Here is a 19,747-nt window from a genome sequence, read left to right as displayed (position 1 = left end):
GTGTGTGTATATATATATATTTATATATGTGCATGCATGACTGCCTTCTCCTCCAAGCATGCATGTGTGTGAGTGTGCAGTGCTCACTTTCAAAGCTTTGCCCCCCCGCACCCCGCTCCACCTTGGCAGTAATGAAATCTCTTGTCCTCGAGGCGTACCAGCGAGTGTGCAAACAGAGCATCAATGGCCCCCGGTGATGAGTATCGGCCCCGGAGCCTTTTCAGACAGTCGCTGCATGTCAGCTCTGCAGATCTGTATCACAGACACACAGACTCCTCTTAAAGCTGCACACAATTCTATCTCTGTCTCCCAAATACACACAGCCTTACCTATAGGGAGGGTTTCTTTGGCACATCCGTCCTTTTTGCCCACCCCAGTGCACACACACACACACACACACACACACACACACACACACACACACACACACACACACACACACACACACACACACACACACACACTTTTCAGACAGAGGCAGGATATTATAGCCAAGCTTATCAGCAGCCAGAGTTAATCAAACCTTATCTACAGCCCCTCAACCTCTTATGTGCACCCAACAATGAACATACCAAATAAAGCAGGTGCGATTCTTGATCGTTGATTTAAAGGCATTGCATGAAATTATAGTACACAACAGTTTATTAGGTAAACCTGTATAATCAAATGTGATAAAATCTCTCAGCCAAGTCAGTAAAGAACAACACCTCTGAGTTTAACAACATGGTCAAGAAACACCTTAAAAACGGGTTCTGTCTTACGGGTGGCATCTTCATAATTCAGCCACATACCTTTGCAACACTAAGCCTCAACCTGGCAACCCACCCCCCAGCTCAACACGCCAATGATTACACAGATCTCCCGCATATTTGTGTGGTTTTGAGAAATCCAGTTAGAGCTCATTGTAAACCTGCAGACTGGTCCACAAGCTGGTGTCAAGTCAGCAAAGTGTCGTGCACCTCTTGTCTAGTGGGATGTGTTCAAGTACACGCCAAACTCCCAGAGGCTGTCGGCTGCACTCAGCGTAGAGAACATGCAGGGTCGACAGGTTAGGATGCTGCTCCTTGACTTACCTGGTGGCTACAGTCTGTCTGCTGGTAAGGCAGCACTAAATACACTTCTGGACAGCCACCCTTGGAATTGTGTCTTACTGAACAAATAAACCAGCGGTTCATAAGAAAAGAAAAAAAAAAGTTTATATATTCAGATTTAAATAAAGAAAAGATGTACATATACAACTTCACTTTAAAAACTGTACACACTTCTATCTCACTTTTCCCCCCATAACACTTAAATCTCCTACAATCTCTCCTCTGCTGGTTGTTGTGCTTTGTTCTGTATTCTATCTAAGCTTGTTCCTTTGTTTATTATTGCAGGTGTCCCAACATGCACCCTGATATCCATCTCTCCCTCCTCTTACCACTGCTGCTGCTTCAAGGTCAGTTGATTGAGTTTATTACTGTCTTTTTGCATTCAGTTTCAGTGGGGCAGTGTCTTCTGTGCTTTTCTGGTATTTGGAGCCTTTTAGATTAAGGACACTTTCAAGTACTGTTTTGGAATGGGCTGTTTACTGATTTCTAATGTTTGGCGGTTTTGAATCATAAAGAAAGTGCAGCAAATTACAAAAAAAGTAACTGCACACAACCAGTTTTATCCCTGTTCATGTAGTTAAACATTTTGTCCATCTGCATTTGAACATATTATTAAAAAGATTCCCATTCAGTTTTTTAAGAGTTTGTAGTTTGCAGCCAGTTATCTTATCTAAACTGCTAGCCTGGCTGTGTCATGTCCAGGTTAGGGTGATGAAGCACAGAACTTCACCTTGCCCCTGGATGGTGATTTGACCAGCACAACATCAGTTGTGTACCCCAGCTTCATTAGGTGTTTTGGCCTTTTATCCAATTCACCCTTAGCCATGGCTGAACCATCATAGACGTCATGTGTTGTAAATAGAAGACAGAACAGAAGACCAAAGTGCTGTGTAGGCCTGATCAGATGAAGCGATTAAAACAGAATAAAAACAATTCACACATACACAAATACACATTCATAAACATTAATATTAGGTTTTATAGTGATAGGTAGCAGGGAAATAATGAATTCACTGTCATAAAAAATCACCTCTACAGTCAGTTTGTGCACTGCATGGTGGGAAATATTAGATACTTGACTGCAGCTCAGCCTGAGATTCTTTACAAGATATTTTATGACTCAGACCCGTCAAGTCGACAGCGCTGGAGAATTCCCATTATCTTCTCTTCAAAGTGATTTCCTGCCTCCTGTGCTCAAAATGCTGTTCGTTTCCAGGCAAGTCAAATTTTGCATCACTTTTATAGTGCATCGTCAGTTGTTCTCCCCCGGACCCCAGCGCCAACGGTATTTGCCTGAGGGTAGAGGCGGTAGTCGTGGGGCAATATAATCTCCGAGTTGTTTTCAAAAATGACAGCTTTAGCACCATCTGAAGTATTTATTACTGGCCATTTTAAGACTTTGAACTTGAGCAAACCAGACTGTTTCACCGTGTCAAGACGCCCCCACCTTTTTCCTCCTGTGCTGACAACACAGATAACATGTTGCAGTGCTGCAACAGTTAGATATCCATGTAATCCAGCCTGTCAAATTCAATTTCACAGATAGGCAGAAGCTGGTCCAAGAGGATTTTATGTATATCTCCCAGACTGTGGTGGGATTAATGTCAATTAGACATCAACTCCTCAGCCTGAGGATTCCTGCTCATTATCTTGCTCCTGCTACGTTTTCATTCAGAGACGTTAAAGCTATACAGTCATTTTAGCTGGAGGCACTTGGCTGAACAGACAGACTTTTTGTTCGGTGCCATGGGGCCCCAGCCCCACTGACCATGAGACAGCAGCTTGCCAAGGCCCTAAACTTTCACTGTCAGGACGGCAGTGGGCTGCAGATGAAAGGGTCAGACCGTGAAGGGGTCGGAGCGTATCGGCCACCGAGCTGCAGGTGGTGCTTTCCCTTTGACGATTATTATTCTGTTGGTTTTTTACACTTTTATGATACCCTCCTTTCTTTCTATGAACTGATAATGGAAGACTTTCTGTAAAGAGAAAGAAGTCATGGACATTTTAACAGGGATGTGAAGTTGGAAACACTGATATTACCACCAGTAATTATCAGTAAACTCCACATGTGCAGCTCTTCCAAGGGGCTTTTTGAGCTCTGTCTCTGTCTGGTGTGTGTACCTGTGATTTATGGGCTGGCAAGTTTGTGTGTCTTCAAAAATGACACAAGCAGGATGAATTTAAATGAGTATTTCCTGCACAAAAGCATTCAAGCAGTAAAAACACAAGAGCTGGTGGGTTGTGGTGTTTTTGGGAGCTGCATCATGAAAGGGAACGGTTATATACAGTACCTTACTGTTTATCTACATAGACATATACATACCCTTATACTGTATATATTACACTCAAATGAGTGGGTAAATTCAGAGCATCATGGAAGGTGGAGGTATGAACAGATCAGTGCTGAAAAGATTAATTGATTAATCTATTGGTTGACCAATTGATCACTTCAATCACTAATTTGCCACTTATACACATTTTCACACATTTCTTTTTTGCAGATGAAAAATGTTACAACACTCTTTCAGGTGTTATTTTTCACCATGTGTGATTGAAGCCAATGTATAACATAATATTTATAATAGAAAATCCTCATGACAGGTTCTCCACTGTCCTCTAGTTATACATGTAAATATCACCCCACCCCCCAGTTTCTTTTTAAAATCATGACACAAACTCCATTCAAAGCAGTATCTCTCTTAAGCTGCAGTTGTTTCTCATAATAACGTAATATCTATGTGACATATTTTCTAAGTTTCCTCTCTGATACAGACGTGCTCCTCCTGCTGTTGAACTTCTGTGCATGTTACCTGTCTTTGATGTCTCTGTCCATCTTTGTTGTTTTGCTCTTTTAACAGTAAACACGGGTTCTAATTCCTCTATTTCAGCTAATTAGCAGGTTTTAAATCAACACGAGGCGGACAGCCTGAAGCCTTTCAGCAAAGCTTGACGGGAGCGTACTGTACCTACAAATTTTCTCTCCAGTCTCGGGACCAAAGTGAAGGACTGTGCCACTCAAAGAGTTCAGAGTCTGTTAGATGCATGTTCGTTAAATCACTCTCAAGTGTGGCCGGACAAATACCTCTGTGACCCATTGGGGTTACCAGGGACAACGAGGCATGTTCACATGCTGAACAGGAAATCACATGTCCCCTCCCGCTCCTCTCTGGGCCGTACGTACGTGTGCCTGAATAGAGCAACGTGCTTTCAGTGAACAGAGCCAAAGAATGGTTTTCTTCACTTGTCCATTCACATTAGCTTTAAATACTCAATTATCCATCATAGAAGGGGTCAAGAGGGAGTCAGTGAACTGCACTGGCTTGAGGGACAACATCCCACTTATTGTTTTATATTTGTATTATATTTTCTGAAGCCTCTAATGATGGTTTTTGAATGGCACTGAGTGGATACAGTTGATGGTCTTGTGTATGCATGAGCGTGGAAGTGTTTAGGTCCACAGATCAGAGTGTGATGGACGTGTGACTAAATGGATCTTAATTATATTTTACTTTCTATCTTTAGCCAACTGTAGATGTATACAGTAGATACTGTGAGATACCGAAGATACAAGTGGTTTGTGTTTGACCCCTCACCACTGCATGCATAAGTTTAACATGTTAACAGATTTTTCTGTAATTTGTCTTTTTTCAAGAAACTATAGGAAAAAAATCAAACATGAGAGAAAAATCTGAAAAATTAGGATTTTGTTTAGCAAAAATTTGAAAAAAGAAAATTCAATTTGCATGCTAATTATCTTTTTATAATGAAGTTTATTGATGGGAAAAGTTGGCACAAATTCTATGAATCTAAATGTGTGTGTGGACGTGCTGTTGTTTGTCCTTTCCAGTCCAGCTTGGCGCAGCAGTGCAGGAGATCCACACCAGCCATGAGAACATTATGAAAATCAACTCAGCAGGAGAAAGTGAGTATCTGACCAAACCAGATCTTTTCTTAATAAACACACACTTGGATTACTATCAGTGAAATCCAAAACACAGAAAAGCTCCACAGAAGTGATAAGAAGGAGAAGTGTCAGGTTACTGACGGTGTTGTAACCATGTGTATAAAGGCTTGAAGGCAACAATATAATACAACACAGTTATGGTAGATGGATAAATGACTCCATTGAGGGTGTGAATGATCTTATTAGTCTGATGTTCCTGCATGGTGGTGACTTACAAACAGAGCTGCTGACTGACTGACTGACAGACAGACGACACACTCTCTCCGTCTCTAATGGCCCTTCTTCATGATCAGCTGCACATTCTAACATGACAGCAACACCACACATTATTTACGCCGGCAGCAAGTACAAACACGCTGAGCAGAGGGAGGAAGAGGTTTTTTTTGCATGTTAATGGTTTTGTGAGTGAGCTCCTGGGTAAAGAAAATTGAGCTCTGGCATGCTAAGCTGTTTTCCTCCTATTATGGCAAGGTATTATTTTCATCTGCAGCAGCCAGGTTGATACCAAACCAGGGTAATCCCATAATGCCCATTTACATTGATAGAATAGGAGCTCTGTGGCAGGAATGCACTGGTTTAGACACTGAATGAGTTTGGGCCTGCTTCTCTATCCAGACGTCCAGTGGCTTTAACTTTGTGTTGGTCTGTTTCCGTGGGAAGTGATGCAGTGCTCGGCACCGATGGACATCCTCTTCCTCCTGGACGGCTCCTACAGCGTGGGGAAGGGCAGCTTCGAGAGGTCCAAACACTACGCAATCAAACTCTGTCAAGCACTAGACATCGGACCAGACAAGGTTTGTTCTCTCTTTGTTTTATCTGTTTCTGTCTCTTTCTCTTAAGTCGATCGATACCGGTGTAATCTCTCCTTTGTCCAGGTGCGTGTCGGTTTGATCCAGTTCGGCTCAACTCCTCGGCTGGAGATTTCCCTCAACTCATACACCACCAAGCAAGAGCTGAAGAAGCACATGAAGAAGATCTCTTACAGGTTTGTCTCTCTTCTCTTCTCTTCTCACCTGCAGTGACATCATGTTTTGGGATGTTACTTACAGTCTGATTTTCTGTTGAATTTGTGTTGTTTTTGCCTCTGACCACACACACACACACGCGCGCACACACGTCCAGAGGTTAAGAAACACCAACTGCTCCCTGGAAAGAAAAACAAATTAAATTCAGATTAAAGGCATGCCACAGGTGGTCACTGGATACTGGGGGAAGGTTGTGTGTGTGTGTGTGTGTGTGTGTGTGTGTGTGTGTGTGTGTGTGTGTGTGTGTGTGTGTGTGTGTGTGTGTGTGTGTGTGTGTGTGTGTGTGTGTGTGTGTGTGTGTGTGTGTGTGTGTGTGTGTGTGTGTGTGTGTGTGTGTACCTGTCTATGTGTTAGGTGTTGACAGTTTAGAAGTGTCACTGTGATTTGCCCTCTGGTTCAAATTGTTTCCTGTCACATTTCCTCAAATCAAGACTGGTCCCCAGGGATTTTGAAAAAAAATTCAGCAATATTTATTCATGATAATGCTCAGTTTGTAAGATGTTGTAATACATATTCCTAATACATGGTCCAAATATGAATAAAAATACAGAAAATATAAGTTGAAGTAATACATCCAGTGTACGTAACAGCAGTAAAGAAGACATCTCTTACACTGTGACATAAAAACAGCAGGTTGGTGACTAAATCCACTCTGCTGAAACAGATCGGGGTTTTTCATGGATTTAGGTTTTTAATAGAAAAATGCAAGATGCACAAACTCACTGTTGTTTGAGCAAGTCTGAAATTGGATAAAAAACTGTAAATAACAGCTGTAAAAGCTCAAATAATAATTTATGTCAATTAATCCAAGACTTTATCCAACACTGTTGTTCAAGTTTGCTTATTGAGCAAAAAATGAGATGTGTGCTCATTGTGGGTTACTGTATGTAAAATGTATTGTGTGTACAAAAGAGCTGAGATTATTAAAGCAAGCCTGGAAGCCTTTCTAGTTTTTGCTCTGATGTCTTGTATCTTCAGTCTCTGACAGACAAAGATGTTTTAGACTGGTTCTGTAGTGTCGCTCCAGTCTTCATTTATTTTGAAAAAAGTTATTTAACCCAGAATTCATTGTACCACAGTCTGGTCTAAGACAGTTACGGACTAAACTGGATGAGTTTAGATTTAGACCTGGAGTCTGACTGACTTTTATAGCTACAAGACATTGTCAAAGTCTATGGTGCTGTTTCCATGGCTACAAGATACAAAAAAAGAAATATAATAAGATGGCACTGGGACTCATCACTATCTGCACATTGCAGTTCATTCTTGTGTTGATGTGAAGGGTCTGAATGGGTTTCTCACCGTCTAGCAGGAAGACTGAAAGAGGCTCCAGCTCTGAATGACACTTTATGTGTTTTTGAAAAAGCTGTAATAGGTTTAAAACTGGTTTCTTGAGCCCTGAGGTGATGAAACTTCACCAACACTCACACGATCTGCTCATACATTCTCAGTCTAAGAGCTAAAGGAGGAATCCAAATAAAACAGATCTGCGGTTTATTTTGGCAGTAGATTCTTGACTGGGTCTGGCTTCCGTAGTATAGTGCATATTCTCTGTCAGTATTGTTTTAACAATAACATGACAAAAAGAACTCTCTGCCAAACTGTGGATCCCCAGGGGCGGCAGCACCCAGACGGGCCTGGCTCTCAAGTACATCCTGAGGAAGGGTTTCCCAGGCGGACGCAACTCCTCGGCCGTGGCCCGGATCGCCGTCCTCCTATCAGACGGGAGGTCACAGGGCAACGCGGTGCAGGCGGCTGCACAGCTCAAACAGGCCGGCGTGGTGCTGTTCGCTGTTGGCCTGCGCTATCCCAGGTACTGTATGTCCCATGGCCCGGATTTAATCATCATTTCCAAGGATAATACTATTACAGTTTTTCTCGATTGCTAAGACACATTTCTCGAAAGCTGCTCTCCTTTTCTCTAAACTGAGCACAACCCCCAATTTTCAAGCTACATTCACAAAACCTCAGACTCTTCATGCTGTAGGGGTTATCCCAACTATAAGAAAATGTATTTAAGATTTATTATGATGCCTCACAAAGGGGGGCACCATTTATGTTGGGGTTATACCAACTATAAGTAAAGTTATTATTAAGAGGGTTATTGGCTATCAAATTAGTAAAATATCAATACGAAAATATTAATAATTACTATAAAAATTATTAATGGGATTTAATTTCATTAAATCCACCTCGGGGCACCAGACAGCCAATGTACCAAAGTCAGTCTCATAAGGGTGTGCTAACTATTAATATAGAACCTTGTTTAATGATTAAGTTAATAATTATAAACAATATAACATTATTAATAGCTGCAAAGTTGAAGGATTTAGAAGTTCTACTGCGTAGAGGTTGGCATACCCACTATTGTACAACATTAACAGACAAGTAAAGTTTCAAGGAAGTTTATTGGACACATCTAGAAAATGGAATAACAAAACATGAAACTAAGACAAGCTACATACACTGTGTACACGTGTGTGTGTGTGTGTGTGTGTGTGTGTGTGTGTGTGTGTGTGTGTGTGTGTGTGTGTGTGTGTGTGTGTGTGTGTGTGTGTGTGTGTGTGTGTGTGTGTGTGTGTGTGTGTGTGTGTGTGTGTGTGTGTGTGTGTGTGTGTGTGTGTGTGTGTTGGTGAGAGTGTATGGCTATGTGTCGGTGACCATGTGTCTGTGAGGTGTGAAGTGTGACCTCAGACAATGGAAAAGATGGAGGGTGGCCTTTGTCCTGAGACTTCTAAGGCCAACCGCATGTGATGTGGGGGAGGTGAACAAAGGTGTGTCCTTTGTTCAACGCTCAAGCTGCATGTTAAACATAGGTTAACTAAATATGAGACTATAGCTGACAACAACAAATAACAACAACAAAGCTCAAGTATTTTAACTGATTTCAATCAATACATACATTGGCATGGTTGAAGTACTCTATGCTTAGTCAAGGTGCAAGGTAAGCTAACTAGGCCCAGTTACGTTACCAAGTCACGTGAAGGTGAGAAGTCCCGGTGCTGGCGGGGATTCCTGCGGTTGCAGGTTTTGCTGGTCCTGTTGTGGAAGTTAAGTCCAGTGATTGTGTCTTTGTCCAGTGAACTACAGCCGTCCTGGCTGTGTAGTTTGAGTTCCGTTGAGGAGAGTCCTTCTTCTTGCAGAGTTGGTTGGTTGTTCTGCTTGGCGTTGTGGCTCCGTTCCTTGTTGACTCAACTAGCAGACCATGTGTGTGCTAGTTGGTTCTGTTCTTTAATCCGTTGGTAGGCACTCGCGTCGCTGCCACGGACAGAGGAGCGGCAGCTCCTTCTGAGAACCACTGAGGAGAGCGAAGAGGGCGAGAGGAGAAGGGAACTTCTCCTTTTATATGGCCTGTGACCTCACAGGTCCTGGGGCCATACCTGACCAATGGTGGGTCAGTAGTGGAGGTTTCACACCTAGGTGTGAAGAGGTGAAGGACGCTGGGAGGCTGAGTTCAGAGGGTTTCCTTTGTTTGGGAGACAAAGGAGCCATGCAGTCTTAGGCTCCATTTTGACTGGGCTGAGTCCCTACAATGCAAAACCAAACTTTCACCTCAAAACAGTTTAATCTGTTCTCAAAACTGAACTATGTTGTCAAATCGTGCCCCGAGTCAATCAAAATTAAAAACACTACTGAGCAGTCACTAAACACTACATAGAAAATAGAAAACACAATGCTCAGCACATGAAGCTGTAGAAATAAATGTTTATTGTTCACTGTAGCTAAATGCATGTTGCAAAACAAAAAACCTGTGCATTTACTGTAGCACTTCTCTCCTTCCCTTTCTTTCACCCTCCTCCCTCCCTCCCCACATCCATTTCATCCCCTTTTTCTTCCTTCTTCTTTTTTCTTCCCAGTTCATCCCTCCCTCCCTCATCCTCTCTTCCTTCACCCTGTCGTCTCTCATCTTCTCCTCTTCCTCTCCTCCTCTCCCTCCATAAATGCGTGTTGCAAAACAAAAAACTGTGCATTTAGCACTTGTACATAGTACTACTGTAAAAAAAAAAAAAAGTACAAAAAACAGAAATCCTGTGCATTTTACACGTTGCACTTGTACAGTACAAAAACAAACAGAAATCTTGTGCATTTAGCACTTCTATGCAGTAAGCCAAGGAAAAACTAGAAAAAGCATTTCCAAGAATGGAAATGGTGTGACTGCTGATAGCAACTGAACGCTGTTGCAGAATTAGCAAATAGTGCAAGCAGTGATCACCATACAAATGTTTGACCAAGGTCGGAATCGAACCCACAACCTCATGGTCATTAGACTTTCACTCTGCCTCTAGGCCACAGTGCACACACAGTTGCAGAGACTGTTGTCTGTTAATGATCTGCACACTGTCAACATCAAGAAAGCTTGAGAGTCAAGCTTGAATGACTTAGAATGAAAATTTCTGTGAATTTCAGGCTGAGAGCAGCAGTTTCAACATGAAGCAAGTTATCAGAAGTCAACAGAGGACAACTGGGAAAATAATTCACTATAATTGTTGTTGAGGCAAGATTTGAACCAGCAACCTTCAGGTCTCCAGACCAGCAAGTTAACCACTAGGCTACAGACAGAGACAGTATTTAAGGGGTAAAGAAAACCTTTGATACAATGAGCTTTATACTATGAGGAATCAAAGACTGTCCAATGACAGCTGAATAATTGGAATCAAAAGTCAAGCAATGATGTGAAATGACTAAGGCAGGAATCGAACCCATGACCATATGATCACTAAATCTTTACTCTGCCACTCGGCTACAGAGAGCACACTGCTTTCAAGACTGTTGTCATTCATTGTAATGTGATGATGTGCTGCAAACTGGTATGAGTAATCAAGGAGATAACAAACACCTGTAACCAATTGAAGGCGGGGGAGGAGAGCAGAATTCAACATAACATAACAAGAGTTCTTCTCTTGGATTCGAACCAGTGATCTTAGGGTTGGCAAGCAGCCACCCTAACCCCTACACTACAGTGGAGTTGTGAAGAAATGTTGTCTGTTAATGATCTGCACACTGTCAACATCTAAAAAGTTAAATATTTGAAAAAGTATAAATAGTATAAAAGAGAAAAATAATAGCAATATTGTCCTGAAAAAGCTGCACGTTTTGATATATGAATTGTTGAAATAGCACAAAGTATGAAGGACTAGAAGAAGACCGTAAAAAGGCGGAAGAAAATGGCCAAACAGAAGAACAATAGTGTGACTGCTTCAGCAGTCACACTAATAAAGTACAAAAATATAGAAACTAGAAAAAGCATTTCCAAGAATGGAAATGGTGTGACTGCTGTTGCAGAATTAGCAAATAGTGCAAGCAGTGATCACCATACAAATGTTTGACCAAGGTCAGAATTGAACCCACAACCCCATGGTCAATAGACTTCCACTCTTCCTCTAGGCCACAGTGCACACACAGTTGCAGAGACTGTTGTCTGTTGATGAGCTGCACTCAACACCAAGAAAGCTTGAGAGTCAAGCTTGAATGACTTAGAATGAAAATGTCTGTGAATTTCAGGCTGAGAGCAGCAGTTTCAACATGAAGCAAGTTATGCTTAAAAAAAAAAGTAAGGAAAGTGCAGAAATTAACCACAACAAGTAAGTAGAGGACACTTTTGTGAAAATAGTGCAAGCAGTGATGACCATACAAATGGTTGACCAAGGTAGGAATCAATCCCACAACCTCATGGTCGTTAGACTTCCACTCTGCCTCTAGGCCACGGTGCACACACAGTTAACACCAAGAAAGCTTGAGAGTCAAGCTTGAATGACTTAGAATGAAAATGTCTGTGAATTTCAGGCTGAGAGCAGCAGTTTCAACATGAAGCAAGTTATCAGAAGTCAACAGAGGACAACTGGGAAAATAATTCACTATAATTGTTGTTGAGGCAAGATTTGAACCAGCAACCTTCAGGTCTCCAGACCAGCGAGCTAACCACTAGGCTACAGACAGAGACAGTATGTGAGGGGTAAAGAAAACCTTTGATAAGAGGATCACTGGCTTCTGCTTAAAAACAAAGTAAGGAATCGTGGCAGAAAAAGTTAAATAGTTTAAAAAGTATAAATAGTTAAAAAGAGAAAAATAATGCCGATAAAGTTTTTAAAAAAAGCTGCACGTTTTGATATATGAATTGTTGAAATAGCACAACACCTAACACACTAACCATATGGCCACAGAGAACCTGAGTTACAATGAGCTTTATACTATGAGGAATCAAAGACTGTCCAATGACAGCTGAGTAATTGGAATCAAAAGTCAAGCAATGATGTGAAATGTCTGAGGCAGGAATCGAACCCATGACCATATGATCACTAAACCTTTACTCTGCCACTCGGCTACAGAAAGCACACTGCTTTCAAGACTGTTGTCATTCATTGTAATGTGATGATGTGCTGCAAACTGGTATGAGTAATCAAGGAGATAACAAACACCTGTAACCAATTGAAGGCGGTGGAGGAGAGCAGAATTCAACATAACATAACAAGAGTTCTTCCCTTGGATTCGAACCAGTGACCTTGGGGTTGGGAAGCAGCCACCCTACCCCCTACACTACAGTGAAGTTGAGGTGAAGAGAGGTTGAGACTTTCATGAATGTGAGATTTTTCAATGATTCTTAAAATAAAGAGAAATTAGTATAAATTAGCCACACCAAGCAAGAAGAGGACTTTTTTGTGACCTGTGACTATTTTTTGGTGAATTAAAATGAATTAAAAAGCACTTAACAGCAAGTTACAAAGTTGAGCTCCTTCTCCTGCTGATGTGAAAAAAATACATTGAGCTGAATGAGAGCAGAGAGCTCCCTGGCTGCATTTAAAAAATATTTAAAATTATTATCTAAGTCTCTTTGCATTTTTGACCAGAATTTTAGCCAGAAGACAAGTGTGGCTACAAAACTGGAGAAAATAATTTGTCTAGAGTTTAATTTGTGGCCGTGCTGACAGTTTAGCCAGAAAAACTCTAGAATGTTTTTTTGCCTCTATCCACTCTGACACCACTCTGGCTCTGCTCGTTAGACGCAATACACACCCATTATAAAGCTGAAAAAAATCAGAAAAAGTTAAATATTTTAAAAAGTATAAAGAGTTAAAAAGAGAAAAGTAATGCCAATAAAGTCCAGAAAAAGCTGCACGTTTTGATACATGAATTGTTGAAATAGCACAAAGTATGAAGGACTAGAAGAAGACCGTAAAAAGGCGGAAGAAAATGGCCAAACAGAAGAACAATAGTGTGACTGCTCAGCAGTCACACTAATGAGAAGTGCGTCACTCAGCCACAGCATCATTTACTGTATCTGTACTGGCTCAGGCCACAGGACTTCATCCTGAACTAGCTTACAGTATATGTGTTCCACATCATTAGACACAAGTGTGATCAATTTTGAGTTGTTGTGTTCAACCAATGAAACTTGTGCTTTACTTGTGTTTGACTTTTGCCACCTGTGCTCAGCATTATGCAACACAGGTGCATCACAATGAAAATGTGTTGGTAAGTTGTGTCTAAACAGGTGAAAAGTGCTGATGGTTTTGCCAAAAGAGACTGATTCAATCAGTGGGTTCAGGCAACTGAGAATTTGGTTCAGACAACAGGGTTTAGTGTTTTAGCAATTGAGAAAAACTGATTACATTCTTCTAATACAATTTAAAAGGAAAGGGAACTGATGTGATGCAGATAGGGAGAAGAAACTACAATAAATCTTGAGTCTAAACCTTCAGTTTCCGTGTTTTACAGGTGGGAGGAGCTACACGCTCTGGCCAGTGAGCCAATGGAGAGCCACGTCTTCTTTGCAGAGCATTTCTACGATGCTGTCAACGGCCTCTACACAACGCTGGCCACTTTCGCCGTCTGCAACTCTACACCAGCAGGTAGGGGCAACACTTTTTAAGACTTCAAGTCCAGCTCTTCTCCACTTCAGTCGCTCCACTCTCTAACACCAACACCTCCTGTCCTCTTGTGCAGGATGTCAGGTGGAGTCGTTCCCCTGTGAGAGGAAGACACTGGAGACAGTGAAGGAGCTGCAGGGGAACTTCATGTGCTGGAAGGGCTCCAAGGGTTATTCTCCATACACCTCCCTCTGTCCATACTACAGGCAAGTGTCCACTTTGGAGCAGTTAATGTAGATAAAAGAAAATCCATTACCCAGTTCACTGAACCCAGAGACACATCTCATCAGAATCAAAATTACAGACAGTTTCTATATAATTGTACAAGACAGTTGGTTTGCTTTAAGCCCTATTGTGCAATAATAGAGCTGGAAAGACAGGAACAGGATTCTGATAAAGAAGAGAAAACAATGTCAATGTGAGAGGTCTGACCCCCCCCACACCTCCGTGGCAAATCAAAATGGCCTTTGACAGAATTAATTTCACACAACGTTAGGGCTTGGTCGGGTTGAAATGGCCCGAGGCAGCCGGAGCTCAGTGTTGAGAGAACCAGAGCAACTTTTCATTTGATCTTCCAAATGTCCCCTGTTTCTCATGAATACACTCACAAGAGGAAGATGACGGGAAGATGAATCATTTTCAGGCACCGCTGCTCTTGTATAATATTCATTTGAATAATGATTTACAGAAACGGCAGATAACTACATGTAGTTACAGTCAAAGTGGGATACTTCTTGTTGTCTAAGTTGATAAAACCGAAGACATCTGATGAAACAGAACCATTTTGGAAACAGAAATTCAATTTATTCAAGAGAAAAACAATAAAAACAAAGAAAATACTTCCTTTCAAACTGACAAAACATTGTGAATGTGTGTGTTGCAGGTACAGCAAAGCTTACAAGAGACACCAGACAGTCTGCCATCGGACCATCTGTCCAGGTCACAACTCCCCCTTTGATTCTCTCTTTTGGAGATGGTGTGATTGTTTTGTTGTATCTGTGCAGCTCACTTCCTGTCTCTCTGTGTGTAGAACCCTGTGACTCTCAGCCGTGTCTGAACGGTGGAACCTGTGTATCAGAAGGTCCAGACGGCTACCGCTGTGTGTGTCCACCTGGTTATGGAGGAGACCCACACTGTGGTGAGTCACTCTTCTGTTTTCTCACTCAGATTTTCAGGATTTCTGACTAATTCCACCCGGCTCCCTCCTCAGCTCCGGCACTATCTCTGGACTGCTCTGTGGACCTGCTCTTCCTGCTGGAGGGCTCTGCCACGCTCACCCTGGAGGGATTCCTCCGCCTCAAGTCCTTCTTAAAGCGCTTCCTGCAGACCGTGATCGGGTCCGACAGCCCCAGTAAAGTGGGCCTGGCCGTGTTCGGCGGCGAGGCTCGGGTGGAGGCCCAGGTGGGGAAGTTCAAAGGAGACCTGAAGGGTCTGCTCAGGGCGGTGGACGCTCTTCAACCAATAGGTGGAGAGACCAAGACAGGCCAGGCGCTGCGTTACGTCACGCGCCACGGCTTCGTCAGCGCGCCGGTCTTCGCCGACGTCCCGGACGACCTCCCCCGCGTGGTGGTGCTGATCACCGCCACGGCCTCCGTGGACGACGTGGTGGAACCTTCAAGATACGCACGGGACAGAGAGATCTTCCTCGTAGGAGTGGGACCAGATTATTTGAAGGAACAGCTGAATAATATCACAGGAAATCCTCAGAGGACTCTCACCTACACATCACCTGACAGGTTCCCCGCCAAGATCCCTGAGCTCAAGGCCAAGATCTGCAGCGTGGACACACAAGGTACCTGATCAACAACAGACAACACAACTCCACGCCTTGCTTATATAGAAGGTGGAATAATATTGGAATATGTGGTGTCAGTTAAAGGGATAGTTCACCCAAAATTGAAATTTCACTCATTATCTACTCCCCCTCATATGGACTAAGCGCTGGGAGAAGTTTCAGAGTCCTCCGTGGCTTCTCTGAGTTACAGGGGGTCTCGGCGTAGCAGTGCATGTCCATATAACGGTTGCAAATGGATACCAACTGTCTTCGTAACAAGAAGACACACCAAAAAACATCCAAATACCTCCATGCTGCTCGTATGTAATGTCCGTCTTGTATTGAAGCCCCGAAATGCAAAATTGTCCAGAAAAAAATTATAAATAAGTCTATATTTTGCGAGATTTGGACGGACCAGGAAGAGGAGCTTCGAGAAGCTTCCACTACAAACAAGCTTGAAATATAGACTTATTTAATTTTTTTCGGAACAATTTTGCATTTCGGGGCTTCAATACAAGACGGACATTACATACGAGCAGCATGGAGGTATTTGGATGTTTTTTGGTGTGTCTTTTTGTTACGAAGACAGTTGGTATCCATTTGCAACCGTTATATGGACATGCACTGCTACGCCGAGACCCCCTGTAACTCAGAGAAGCCACGGAGGACTCTGAAACTTCTCCCAGCCCTTAGTCCACATGAGGGGGAGGAGATAATGAGTGAAATTTCAATTTTGGGTGAACTATCCCTTCAATCCTTACTGTATAGCCTACTAAATATCTAAAATATCCAAATTGCAGCCAAGATTCATATCCAAGAAATGCACAAAATATACTTATTTAAAAAGAATCTGCCCTTGAGGTAAAAGACAAATTTTAATCTATAAAAAAATCTATGTGTATATGTGTCAGTTTCTACTAATAAAAACTATTTTTTTTTTTTACTTTTTGTTTCCCAGGTTGTCTGGGTCAAGCGGTGGACCTGGTGTTTGCCCTGGACGCCTCCGGTGGCGTCGGTCGTGATAACTTCTCCACCCTGCGTAGCTTCGTGCGCAGCGTCACCGTCCAGTTCGACGTCAATCGCGACGTGGCCCAAATGGCCCTGGTTATGTTCGGACGGAGACCCACCACTGTCTTCAGCCTGGACACCCACGAGACGGGCTCGGCCATCCTCAAGGCCGTGGGCGACGCCGACTACATCGGCGGAGTGGCTTCGACCGGCGCGGCTTTACTCCACATCCACTCCAACGTCCTGACCGTGGCCAAAGGCGCTCGGCCCGGAGTCAACAAGGCCGTGGTGGTGGTGACGGACGGCTCGGGGGGGGACGACGCTGCGGTGCCGGCACAAAAGATCAGAGACAACGGAGTCTCGGTGTTTGTGATCGGTATCGGAGACGTGCTGAGACAGAGGCTGCTGCAGATCGCCGGCTCAGAGGAGCGAATGATCGCTGTGCCGTCTTATGACGATCTCAAGTACTTTGAGGACGTCCTGGTGCAGATGCTGTGTGCAGGTGAGGCACCAAACCGTTCAGGCAGATTCAAAGGGTCTGTTGAGAAGAAATTTGTGTAGTTGATTTAAAGCGGACATATTATGGAAATATCACTTTATGAAGGCTCTCTGGGTGTTGTCTTGTCTTCTGGCGCCCAAAATGTGAGAAAAAATCTGTTATTTGCAGGATCTCTAGGTTGAAATCCATGTGGTTTTACAAGCTGTTCCCTCAGTTGACATACAATGATGTCATTAGTTTTCAAATTTGCATAATACCAGCCCTACCTGTGAGCACCAGTACTGGTAGAGGAGGCAGGGCAGGGTGAGCAGTGGCTCATTTGCATTTAAAAGGACAGACACCTGAACAGGGCTGTTTTGAGAGGATGAAAAGATCCGTGATGTTTGATCCTTGGAGGATTTTGACCGAAGTATGTCTTAAAGACATCTGCGAACCATTTTAATTTGTGGAAAAAAGGGGCATTATATGTCTCCTTTAATAGTAACAAACTGTTTTGTGATTGTTTTCTTTCGATCAGAGGTAAAGAAGCCAGTGAACCTGTGCAGCCCAAACCCCTGTATGAACGATGGAGTCTGCATCCTGGCCGGAGGGAGCTTCCGCTGCCAGTGCCAAGGCTACGAAGGACCACACTGTGAAACAAGTCAGTGGCACTAACCAGAAGTCTACCGTTTGAATTGGTCAAGAAAATGTTAGGTATTGTAGCGCTTGCATGACGTGTGTGTGTGTGTGTGTGTTGTGTTGACAGGAAGCAGCAGGGTTTCATCCAGAGGAGACCTCCCGAGGCCGGCTGCTCTCAAGAAGAAGAGAAGGCAGAAGAAGAGCCACCAGGAGCTGCTGCATCACTACAAACTACACCGCCGGAGACACACAGCCTGATACACACACACACACACACACTCCACACAGACACAATTCACCTACGGACTCTCAAGGATGTTTGCAAGTACACACTGGAGTAAAGGGAAAACTAATGTTACTGTTAACCTTGTACTGTAACTGTTTCAATATTTAAACTTGCACTCGAACTTCACCAAGTGCCTTCAACACTGTATGTATCTCCGCTGTTGTGTCCATCACTTTGTTTTTGTTGTATTTTGTGCTCAATTGGTTATCTTGCCTTTTATTTTCAAAGATGTAAACGTTTATATAATATTGTATATCTGTGTTAAGATTTCATTGTTACCTTCGATATTTAATCACCACAACCAATTTTATTTCTTCCTTCCAACTGAAACACATCACATTTGTGCCAAAAATGCTACATTTTCATGTCTCAATATATTGTTTTTTACTTTACTTTACCGTCTGAAGTTTTTTGTTGTGTAAAATGATTGTTAATTCTCTCAAATGAACTATTTGTATATCAGTTACATTAGTATTTTATTTAAGACTGTCGACGCCCTGGTTAATACTCCCCCTCCCTCTGTCCCTATTGAATCAGATGCCGACTGTAATCTGTTTTTATCCTATTTTAACAATAAGGTGGAGTCTATCAGAGCCTCGATTACACCCAGTGCCTCTTTTAGCGATGCTTTTAGCGATGCCTTTTATTCTCAAAAGGACATTTTAAACCAGTTTTATCCATTAACCTTACCTGAACTTCTAGATGTGGTTTCACACACTAGAATGTCCATCTGCCCCTTCGATGTGATTCCATCTAGATTTTTAAGCCAAGTAATGGATTCTGTTGGACCCTGCCTGCTTTCTATTATCAACAGCTCGCTTACTACTGGTTGCGTCCCGGACTATTTTAAAACGGCATGCGTAACCCCTCTCCTGAAAAAACATAACCTAGACCCATCCCTACATCATAACTACAGACCAGTCTCCAAACTGCCTTTTATCTCAAAAATTTTAGAAAAAATTGTTTCTTCACAGCTTTTAGCAGCCTTAGAGGAAAATTTTATCTTCGACAAATTTCAGTCAGGATTTCGAAAGTACCACAGCACAGAAACGGCTCTGCTTAAAGTGACCAATGACCTTTTAATGGCATCTGACAGTGGGCTGTGCCCAGTCTTGGTACTTCTAGATCTCAGTGCGGCGTTTGACACAATCGACCACGGGATCCTTTTAAATCGTCTGAGGCACTGGGTAGGAGTTTCAGGTACAGCTTTGAAATGGTTTTATTCATACTTTTCAGATCGTAAGTTCTGTGTCGCAGCAAACAATTACACATCCTCCCTCACCCCACTAAAGTACGGCGTGCCCCAGGGGTCTGTCCTAGGACCAATTCTATTCTCATTATACATGCTCCCCCTGGGGCACATAATACAAAAATATGACGTGTCTTTCCATTTTTATGCTGACGACACTCAGCTGTACCTGCCCGTAAACGCCACTGACCCTGGGAAGTTGAGTGCTTTACTAGATTGTATCACCGCTGTCAAAAACTGGATGTCGCAAAATTTTCTTCAGCTGAACGACAACAAAACCGAGGTTCTCGTTTTTGGCCCCCAGCAGATAACCAAGCAAATAATGCCATCTGCTGGGCCGCTAGCGGACGCCATCAAACCCTCTGCTA

General features: G+C 42.8%; 1 protein-coding gene across 1 annotated transcript; it reads left to right on the top strand.

Moving 5' to 3' along the window:
• Positions 1-1,380: 1,380 nt before the first annotated feature.
• On the top strand, positions 1,381-18,102 carry vwa2 (von Willebrand factor A domain containing 2; the record flags this gene model as incomplete). Its single annotated transcript, XM_083994011.1, has 13 exons — positions 1,381-1,438; positions 4,939-5,013; positions 5,716-5,849; positions 5,931-6,040; positions 7,696-7,893; positions 13,794-13,927; positions 14,022-14,151; positions 14,829-14,884; positions 14,976-15,083; positions 15,156-15,737; positions 16,678-17,229; positions 17,744-17,866; positions 17,972-18,102. The coding sequence occupies exons 1-13, from the start codon at positions 1,387-1,389 to the stop codon at positions 18,100-18,102; spliced, it is 2,385 nt and encodes a 794-aa protein (XP_083850137.1). The 5' UTR covers positions 1,381-1,386.
• Positions 18,103-19,747: the final 1,645 nt, after the last annotated feature.

The sequence above is a fragment of the Trachurus trachurus genome (assembly GCF_905171665.1).
Source record: "Trachurus trachurus genome assembly, chromosome: 19".
Taxonomy (NCBI): Eukaryota; Metazoa; Chordata; class Actinopteri; order Carangiformes; family Carangidae; genus Trachurus; species Trachurus trachurus.
This window is presented reverse-complemented; position numbering and strand designations above follow the sequence as displayed.